The 10,313-nt window shown below is 47.4% G+C and overlaps 1 protein-coding gene across 1 annotated transcript; it reads right to left on the reverse strand.

The window, feature by feature from the left end:
* Positions 1-2,597: 2,597 nt before the first annotated feature.
* On the reverse strand, positions 2,598-4,352 carry LOC133906963 (uncharacterized acetyltransferase At3g50280-like). Its single transcript, XM_062348930.1, has one exon. It carries the CDS (start codon positions 4,288-4,290, stop codon positions 2,893-2,895), a length of 1,398 nt encoding a protein of 465 aa, XP_062204914.1. The 5' UTR covers positions 4,291-4,352; the 3' UTR covers positions 2,598-2,892.
* Positions 4,353-10,313: the final 5,961 nt, after the last annotated feature.

The following is a 10,313-nucleotide window of genomic DNA, read 5'->3' on the forward strand; positions in this document are numbered from 1 at the left end:
AAAATACTTCTCTCTTGTAGTATACTCCTACTTACCACCAAAGTTATTTTGATCCATTTCTTGGTCCGTCCATCAAACAACCACGACGCCTTCACGACTTAGTTTCGCCTCGACGCAAGCTTCGTAATGTTATGACCCGTACTCCTCCAATTCTCCCACGATTTTGAGTCCTACCGTAAAACCATCTGCATGCTTATCAAAGCGTGACTCGCCACTTGATTACACCTTAAACAAGCGCTCTGATGTCAACACGTGTATTCTGTCTTGCAATACTGACTATCAGTAAGTCTCTTCCGCTCTCGATCCCACGGGGCACTTTGTCACTTGCATCGGCATCCCTTTCGCTTAATTTTATCAACACGCCGTCTTTATCCTCTGTTTCATGTTTTGCTTGAGCTCTATGTATATAGCTAAGATCATCTTTGACTCCGTCCGATATTCTTGATTGTGTGGCACCAAGCACCTACTTAGCCCTGATCACTCGCTATCGATCGCTAAGTTACAATTATCACCTGCACAATATGAGACAAGCAAACACATTTTTTTAACTTCAACTCCAGTTAGTCTATAATCAAAATACCCAAACCAAACTCAAGCAATTTAAAACTTGACAAACTAAATCGACAACTTTATCGATAATTTATCATATATAAACTAAAATATATTTTAACTTAATTTTTTAAGATGAGATCGATTTGGAGTCGATAGGAAAGATTTTGCGGTGAATTGAGTTGGTTCGGGGTAGAAGTGTTCGGTTTGGTAGCATGAACTCAACTACGGAGGAGGAGAAAGGTTCGATCGATTTTTTATATCAACCATGGGTCCCACAACTGATGCCCATACACAGAACACAGCAACATCCTAAGCTCGATGCCAATCTACCAATCGTGGGGCCCATTTTCTGCATCGATGCTGACACCGTGCCAGCTCTTACACACACAAACTACTCCCTCTGCTTGTAAATATAGGTTATTTTAGCCTCTCAATTATTCTCTAAATATAAGTTATTCTCAAACTTCTATGCATTTTTTTCTCTTTTGTTCTCATTTTGCTCTTGTTTAATAAATACTACCATTCTCACAAATAAATGAGTTATCTTTTCTAATGCAGAATAAATGAAAGACAATAAGGTTATTTGATTTATTTTCTTAATTTTTTATATAAATCTAAAACGACCTATATTTACAGTCGGAGAGAGTATACAATACTGTTACTGGGCTGTGCATGTCTTTCTAGTAATCGAGAAAAAAAATCGGATCCCCGTGGTGTGCACAGTCCTCGTCCCTTCTTTCTCTCTCCCCTTCCATGGGGGCATGCCTGGCATGGTAGTGCACGTCAGTGTTGGACTAGGGTGGCAACGATAGTGGTGCCCAGATTGGACCAACGAGCGGTCCTGCATCGTCCCTCTGAAATAGCCGTGCTCCTCGCTTTCACCCGGCGAATAATGCGGCGTATTGATGTGGCGTGGGAAAAGAAACGTGACCAAACCTGTAGCACGTGGCAAATCCGACGTGCTAGGGTTCCACCACCACGGGGGCAAGGTGGTCGCATTCCTCTGCAGCATTCAACTCCAACCTACGACAACCACAAAGCATGCAAGTCACCGTTGTCAGCATTCCGCGCCAGCCTCAGTCCTATGAAGTTCCGTTTGTCCATCTGTATTTCACTGGTTCCATCTGTAAGTGAACAATATTAAATGCAAACTGAAGCACCAAATTCGATTTACCTTCTTCCATTTTCCTTAATCATTACCGCACATTACAATAGTTGTGTTTGTTATCAGCTGCAGAAGTGAATAGAGTTTGTTCATATATTTTAGGTGATTATGTAAGTGTTAGACCATAGAAATGCTTGTTTTTATTACTGTTAATTGTTTTTTAATTTCGTAATTTTTTTTGCATCATTTAGCCCAAATATGTATTTGTATTAGCATAGCCCATAACTCATTGGTCCGCAATTACTTTAGTCAATTGATAAATTATTAACTTATGCTCATGTCATCTTGGAGTCAACTTCTTTTCATAGCATGCATTACTATGTCTTCATCTAATCTTGAGCTTTTCTTTCGAGTTCACATCTCTATGTCCAGTCATTGTTTTTCTTTCTGGTGCATTGGGTTAAGGGCATATTAGGTACTTAACTATATAACTTGTGTGGGTGCTTGTACCATTGTACACATGATGAGCCTATTTTTTGTTATTTTTCTAACAAGCCAAATATGACTATGCTTCTTCGCCCAATAATATATATATCTGTTGCAATTGCTGGCTCCTTAAACTTAATAGATAAACGGGTCTTTCTTGCACACCCGGTAGTGAACTCAAACAAACAAAACGGATTTGTTTTGCGCCCCATTATCAACTCGGACAAAGAACCGGATTTCTTTTACGGGCTCTTTAAGATAACCGAGCTAAAATTCAAATACAAGCAATACTAACTATTAGATCTTTATCCAACGGTCAATATCATCGACTGAGAATTCTCCTGATTTCAGCCACATGAAATTTAACATTTCCCTATGTTTATATGTCGTACTGTATAAATAATTGAAATTCAAATGGAATGCATAATCTCATGATGCTCATGTCCCAGCAATATGCAACATAACACAAACATGTACCAGACTACCAGAGAACAGATCTGCACGCACATGTCTCATTGATAACAGACAGCGTAGATATCAGAGGGCCGGGGTTCATGGTCCCTTTTTAACAGGAGATACGAGTTATTGTCCCACTGAAAAAAGAAAAAAAAAACATAAAGACACGCCAAATGAAGGGGAGGACCACCTCTCGGCTTGGCCACCGTACGCACGTGAAGCTCCACCACTGCGTGGGAAAGGTAGGACGTGGCAACTTGTCAAGGTGGCTAATGCACGCTCAACCTCACGTCTCACGCCGGCACGCTCACGGCGTCCATGAAATCCTCGTCGGCGGTGAGCCTCGCGAGCGCGTCCGGCGCGATGCACACCTCCAGCGACATGCTCCCTCCCTTGTCCGGCCCCTCGAACACCGTCGCCTTGCCGTCCATCTTGTTCGCCCAGCCGCTACGGACGGCCACCGGCTTCCCCCACCCGAAGTCGTTCCCGAACACGTCGAACCGCGGCGAGCTCCCCGTCAACAGCGCCGTGCCGCCGAACGACAGGTTCCCCGCGTACGTGAAGTCCGGCTCTCGGACCCAGCGTTCCAGCGAGTCTCTCATGCGCGCCTCGTCGAACGAGGCCACGGCGCGGTTCAGCAGCCACGCTGTCCAACCCAGCCCCTTCTCCTCGATCTCGCCGACGGTGGACTCCGCCTTGCCGAATACCACGGCGTTGCCGACGTAGCCTGGCGGTATGCCATTCACGCGGCCCCGGCACCCGACAACAATGGAGTAGCACGTGCTCTGTCCCGGCGGGAGGCACCGGGCGCGGCACACGGCTCGCCAGAGATGCGCGAGGACGGACTGGAGCGAGGAGATGGTTGCGGTGGCCGTGCCGGCCATCTCGTCGTTCGTCGTGGCCTTCAGCTTCTTGACGCTTGCGGCGGAGAAGGTGAAGAAGCACTCCTGAACCGTCGTGCGCTCGAACCGCCGCATGATGTGATGCAGCTTGCCGAACGGCATGGGGATCGGCACGGGGCTGGTCTCGACGAACCACCTCCGGAGCACTGGCGCCGGCACGGAGAGCTCATGCAGGTCTTCGCTGATGCAGATGCCATCTCGGTGGATCTCGGACCAAGTGTTGAAGAAGTCCCAAAAGGTGGTGCCGTCGCCGACGGAGTGGTTCATCGACATGCCGACGAAGACACCATCGGCGAGCTCGGTGATCTGCACGGACACAAGGGGGAGGGGCTCGACGGCGGCGTCCGCTCCGAGGACCCCGTTAAACTGGTAGAACGACCAGACCACGAATGGGGTGTAGAGCGAGGCGACGATGTCCGCAACGGCCACCCCTGGCGCCACCGCGTGGACGAATTCGGCGCCTTCGCCGGTGCACCGCAACGAGACAGTGACGGTCCCATCGTTGCGCTCCTCGGTGGCGAGCCGGCCCGCGAAAGGGTAGAACCGCCCCATGGCGCGCGCGAAGGAGGATGCCAGGGCGTCCACGAGGGGACCACCGCCGGACGGAGGCTTGGGCAGGAGGATGCCCTTCTGGTTATAGTCTACGGTGATGAGGCGCAGGTCCCACGGCGTCAGGTGCATCTCCTCGGCCTCGTCCCCCGGCTGATGGCACACATTGGCCGTCGTTGGCAACGACGGCTGCACCATGCGACGGGACACGATCCGGACACTGTCCACGGCGCCTTCCATGTGGCTATTCTGCTGCTGCTTTGATTCTTGGATGCCGCGAGAAGGAGCAGTGAGCTGCTGCACCTATAATCACGCAGAAATATATCAGAGCCGCTGGTGAAGCTGCAGCGACCCAAGTACGACTTCGAGAGGTGGGATCCGGGTTCGAAAATTCAACGGTTATCGAGCAAAAATCGTGATAATCGGACATTTCGGTCCGGCTCGGTTTCAAAAACCGAACGGTAACTAAATTTAAATTCGAAAAATTCGAAAAAAATCAAAAAATAAAAAACTCAAAAAAAAATCTTAAAAAACTAGACACAATTCTAAGACCTTTTGTGAAAAAGTTTTTCAAAAATAATATCGTTTGCATCATATTCTATAGGGAGGAAGTTTGAAAAACTGAAAAAAGTTGAAGCATGCGGCTCAATTATTAACTCATGTTAACGAAAAGTTTAACATGCAAACACATATTTTTCTTGTGCAGACGTATCTTAAGAGGATCTTCAAAATTGATTTCACTTTATTTAGAGTTTTATTAATTTCTCTATGATTTTTATAAAGTTCACAAGCATAAAGTGAATATGTTAAGAAACATCATTTTAATTAACTTTTTCATGTCTACTATTATTTTTTCTACGTAAATCATAGTATAAATAAACTAATAAAGTAGTTTCACTATTTTTGAGGTGCGATGGGTCAGTTATGAATTAATCTAGTCACAACACATTTACACAATCCTGCATGTTACAATAACTAATTCATGAGTTCATGTATTTTTAAAAGGCATAGGATCATGTAAGAAGACTAACAAAATTAGTTTCATGATTTTTGGATTAGCAAAGAGTAAACTATGCATTTAACTTGGTTTAATAAATACATTTTCTCACAGAAAATTTTGGAATTTTTTATAAGTATAAATACTTTTATCATGTAGATCATGTTACAAGGAAACCAACAAAATTTGTTTCACTTGATTTGAAGCTCGGATGAATTAGTTATTGATTTTACAAGATTGAGATAATTTTTGGGTTTTTTTTGTTAAACTTCACTAAAAATCGAGAAAACCGCTTGATAAATCGAGAAAATCGCTCGATAAATTGAGAAAACCAAGCGGTTACCGACAAAACCAAACGGTTACTGATAATATGAAAAATTCGAGAAAACTGCTCGATAAATCGCAAAAATCGCTCGGTAACCGATCCAATTCGACCGGTTACCGAGCGAGTAAAATCGCGATTTTTTCCCCAGATTTTAAATTTATTCAAATGAATTTTGTCTGATTTTTTTTAAAAAAATTAGACCTGTAACCGCGGTAATCACGAATTTTCGATCACCACCGGAGCTCGTTAACCGATCTCCAGTCGGTAACAAAAACCCTAGATGGGATTGGGACTACGCCTGGCCTCACGACCGTCTCGACGGTAAGCAAGCATGCTCAAGCTTCTCTCACAATTGACGGGTCAATGAACAGGTGGAAATATTACTCCCTCAAGTCATAAATGCTTATTGCTTTTAATTTTTTTATAGTCTTCTAACTATTATTTTTTATTATAATATAGCTATACCATCTAATAAAATATAATATTATAAAAAAATTTAAAATAAATCTACATGTATGATTTTTTATGTTTCCAAACTAAATATTTTAGAAGCAATTAACGTTAAAGTTTTAAAATTGTAACCGGATCTTGATCAAAACAATAGGTATTTATGACTGGAGGGAGTAACTAATTTTGTCCTTTAGTTTTGAGTTCAAAACGAAAAACTTGGTTATGTCTGTTGGTTTTCATACGAATCATGCGGAGACCTACTTACACTAGCAATTAATGGAGAAGTTGCCAATCATGTTCGTGTCACGTCCCAAAACCGTAATCACATAATTAAGTCTAAGTATACGTCTATAGGAGGGTTAGCTCCTGTCACAGGGATCCTGAGGGACTCCTTTTTAGAGATTCGGCCGGGAATGATTCTGAATATGTTTGCAGGAGAAATAAATGGATATAAATGCGATGGCAGGTGGGATGAAATGACCTAATGCGGAAAAGAGTAAATGCGTTGGGGGGATTTTTAGACAGGTTCAGGCCGCACTGCGCGTAACACCCTACTCCTGTGTGGATGCTATAAATGCCTTGAGAATGTTTCTCAGGAATGTGCTAGTTACAAAAATGTTTGTCTATCCTAGAGCCTCGGGCTCCTTGTACTTCGGTGGTCACAACTTCTATGCCTGTACGAAGGTGTTCTTCGATCTCTGAGCAGGCGCCAGAGAGTTCGAGCGCTCCTCTGTACCAACTCAGACTCAGTCTCGATCTCTGCCTCCTTCTTTTTCTCCGCGCCCGCCGGCTTCTTAAATATCCGCCGGCGGTGGAGTGACCTGAATGGGAGGGCACGAGTTCCAAGGCACCATAAATGGAAAAGGGAGTCATTATGGTCACTACGCGAAGTGACGGGGGTTGAAAACGCGCCCCGTGCCCGGTCTTCAGTCGTCATGATGGCGCTGGCAACGGGCGCCATGGAGAGGGCCCACCGGGCAGCCGCAGAGCGGCCCGACGTGCCCGCCCGGTCTTGTTCGCCTGCCACAGCAGCGCGGCAGACGGAACGCCTTGGGCCTCGCGATGCTATCCCGAGGCGCGCCAGATGGCGCGGGATGGGACCCGTGCATTAAATGTCCCCACGCCCTTCTGCCAGAGGATGGCAGGGACTGACACCGAACATGGCGGGAGCAGTTGGAGGTGACAGGCCATGCGCGCCCTTAAATGCAGCATCGGGCCTTCCACTGGCTGACGCATCATCGCTGGACCCCTGTGGGGGCCACTAACGGGGGGCTTCTTGGGCCGTCGGGGAACCAAGTGCTCGAGGGTCACTGTTCACCTCCCCGGGCACTCGCTCCCAAAAACGCCCTCTCTTGGTCCTCGGGGAACCGAGTGCTCAGAGTCACTGTTCACCTCCCCGAGCACTCTCTCCTGGATTTGATTGTTCGGGTCCTTGGGGAACCGAGTGCTCGGGGGCCACTGTTTACCTTCCCGAGCACTCTCTTCCCGGTACTTGGCTTTCCTGGTCGTCGGGGGGCTCAGGTGCTTAGGGGTCACTGTTCACCTCCCCGAGCACCCCCTTCCTGGTTACTTGGTCTTCGCAGATCATCAGGGAACCTGGGTACTGTCACACCCGGTTTAAAGACCAAAACCAGATGTAAACTATATGTATGCCAGGATCAGTTATTCATACATATAGCGACTTCATTAGTGTAACAGACACAGTGTTTCTTATTACAACGCTAGAATATTACAAAATGACCACCCACGGGTCTAAAGAAAAGAACACCACAGCGGAAAAAGGGAACGGCACAGCCCCAAACCAACAGGCAGCCGACCGAGAGGTTCCACAAGCCTAGAACTCGGCGCCATCCTCGGGGAAGTCATCCTCAGGAAAATCTTCAAATGCGTCACCTTCTGAAACAGCAAGCGTGAGTATTTCCAATACTCAACAAGTGGGGGAAAACAAATGAAATCTACTATGGTGGCTTGAGACAAGGTTTTCCTAATCTAGGGTTTCATTTGCATAAAAGCTGGTTTTTAGCCCTGAACTACGGAAACAAATTTTTATTTTAACCGAGAAAAGATGTACCAAAGGTTTTCTTTAACCTCCGGGAATTCAACCCAATTCCCAGACCAAGAAAAACACCCACCCCGACTAATCATGCGAGGGTCCAGGCTGCTCATAACCGTGAGCACGGCTGAATATTCAGTTTGACACTCTGCAGAGTTTGTGCACTTTACCCACGAGTCGTGATCTTCCCTGTTGCCGGCACCTGATGGTACCTTACACACTTCCGGGGTGTGCGCCAAGAGATCACTACGAGGCGTTTCCAGAGAGTCTCCCAGAATGCACTTGCCCACTGAGGTTTCACCGCCGTACATAAGTGGAGTAACCCTCCACCCCAGAGGCCCCCTCTTGTGCCGGGTAGAATCGGGAAGTAACCCTTCCTTATCTACACATCCGATTGGCTCATACAACCCTGGGAGAACATCTAGTTACTAGGCCAAGCCGTACCATATTGGTCTCGTGGTTGCCTTGTTTGCCATGGGTGTTCGCTCCACGAACCGGTCCTTAAAATGGTCTGGGCAAGACCTCCAATAACCCCATAAGGGTATACTACCCAACAACCAAACAACCAACCATGTCGGGAAAAGTACCCCTTTCTTGCCCAGAACCCCAATTATCACCGTTGTTAACTCCCTTAACAACATTAATTTTCCATGATATTCTTCCTATATCAATTCTTTTTAGTTCATAACTCAAGATTTATCATCCTACACGCTACATGTTCATCTAAAGCATGGCTAAGCAAAAACATGATGATCTTGTATGGATAAAGCATCTATATCCAACACTAGTATTTGCTATTCTACCCATTTTTGTAAAGCATCATGCATATTTTGAGAAAGACTACTTGATGTAAAAGCTGGGTTTGCAACATGGTCAAGACACTTGCCTTCGTCGAAGTGTTGCACAGGTCCTTCAAAATCTTCTTCTTGAAAATTGCCAAACTCCTGGACTGAATCGTCTACACGAGCACACAATCTAACATGAGAACAGTACACCAAACATTCCTAAAACTAGAGAAAAACCCTATAAACAGATTCTACACGTTGCTACGAGAATATGAGCGCAAAGATCGCCTAAATCGGAGCTACGAGCAAAAAGTTATGAGCTTTTGAAGTTCCAGGGGCTATTCTGCAAATTATTTGAATTTCAGAGAATTACCGAATTGTTTTTATACTGAAAATCCTATTTATTGCACCTGCTGACGTCATAAATAAAAAGAATTGCTACTGGAAAACATGCGAACCGGGTCCACGGGCCGTGGACCGGAGGGAAGGCCCTTGGTCCACCAGACCGTGATGGACCAGAGGGGCTGACAGCCCAGCACGGCGGCGGGCACGGCGGGGGCCGCCGGACTTGGCCGAGAATCAGGCTCCGGTGGCCGGTATGCTCCGGTGAGCGGCGGAAAACGATGAGGATGAGCCGGCGAACTTACCCCGAGCAAAAGGAAGACCGGAGAGCTGTCGGGGTGACCGGCCGACGACAAGGACGGTGGTGGCGGTCGGTGCTGCGGTAGAAGGGGAGTTCCGGCGCCCGAACAACGACGGCGACCCGAAGAATCGGCTCTGGATGGTCCTGCAGGTCCAAAGGAGCGGTTAGCTCAGCCGGAGAGGGCGCGCACGCGATGGGCGACGACGGCGGCGCATCTCACCGGAGCCGAAGAAGAGAAGGGGCGGCGACGGCGTTCCGAGCGGAAAAACGAGGCGCGAGCGGGTGGGCGGCGTGCGGGACCTCGCCGAGGTGGTAGAGGGCGGCTTAAATAGGGGAAAGCGTGAGCGGGGTGACCGGAATTTGAAGGTGGAGGGGCGGCGGCCATGGCCTTAATGGCCGGCGGTTTCTTGCAATCACCGCGCAATAGAGAGGGGGAAAGAAAGGGAAACAGCCGGGGAACGCTTGGTGGAGCTTAAGGGTTTGAATTCGGCGGTTATAGGGAGAGGAGAGGGCGCCGAGAGAGAGAATTGGCCGGCGGCCATTGAAGCACGAGCGTGGCCAGAGGAAGGAGAAGAGGAGCCGTCGGCTTGGCTCGGCGCAGCCGGCTTCGGCTCGGGGCTCAGCGGGCCCACATGGCAGCGAGAGCGGGCGCTGGCTCAGGACTCCGGTGGGCCGGCTCGGGGAAAAGGGGAGGTCGGCGGCCCACGCGGGAGGGAAGGAAAAAAAAAAGGAGAAGGAGGAGGGGGTTTGGGCCGAGGGAGAAGGAGGATTCGGCCCGAGAGCGCTTTCTGATTTTCCAAAACTTTTTCCAATTGAATTTCAACAAATTTTCCAATGGGGTTTTAAAGCGGCGAAACCTAGCGAAATTTTGCAAACTTTTTCAACCCAATAAAACCTTATTGCATCTACAACAGCATGAATGCAATCAAACAATTATCCTAGGCCATGTTAATTTTAGAAATTAATTTCCTATTGAGCTAAGTTGCAACACCTGAGTTAATTCTAAGAAA

Source organism: Phragmites australis, chromosome 24, assembly GCF_958298935.1.
Source record: "Phragmites australis chromosome 24, lpPhrAust1.1, whole genome shotgun sequence".
In the NCBI taxonomy this organism is placed as follows: Eukaryota; Viridiplantae; Streptophyta; class Magnoliopsida; order Poales; family Poaceae; genus Phragmites; species Phragmites australis.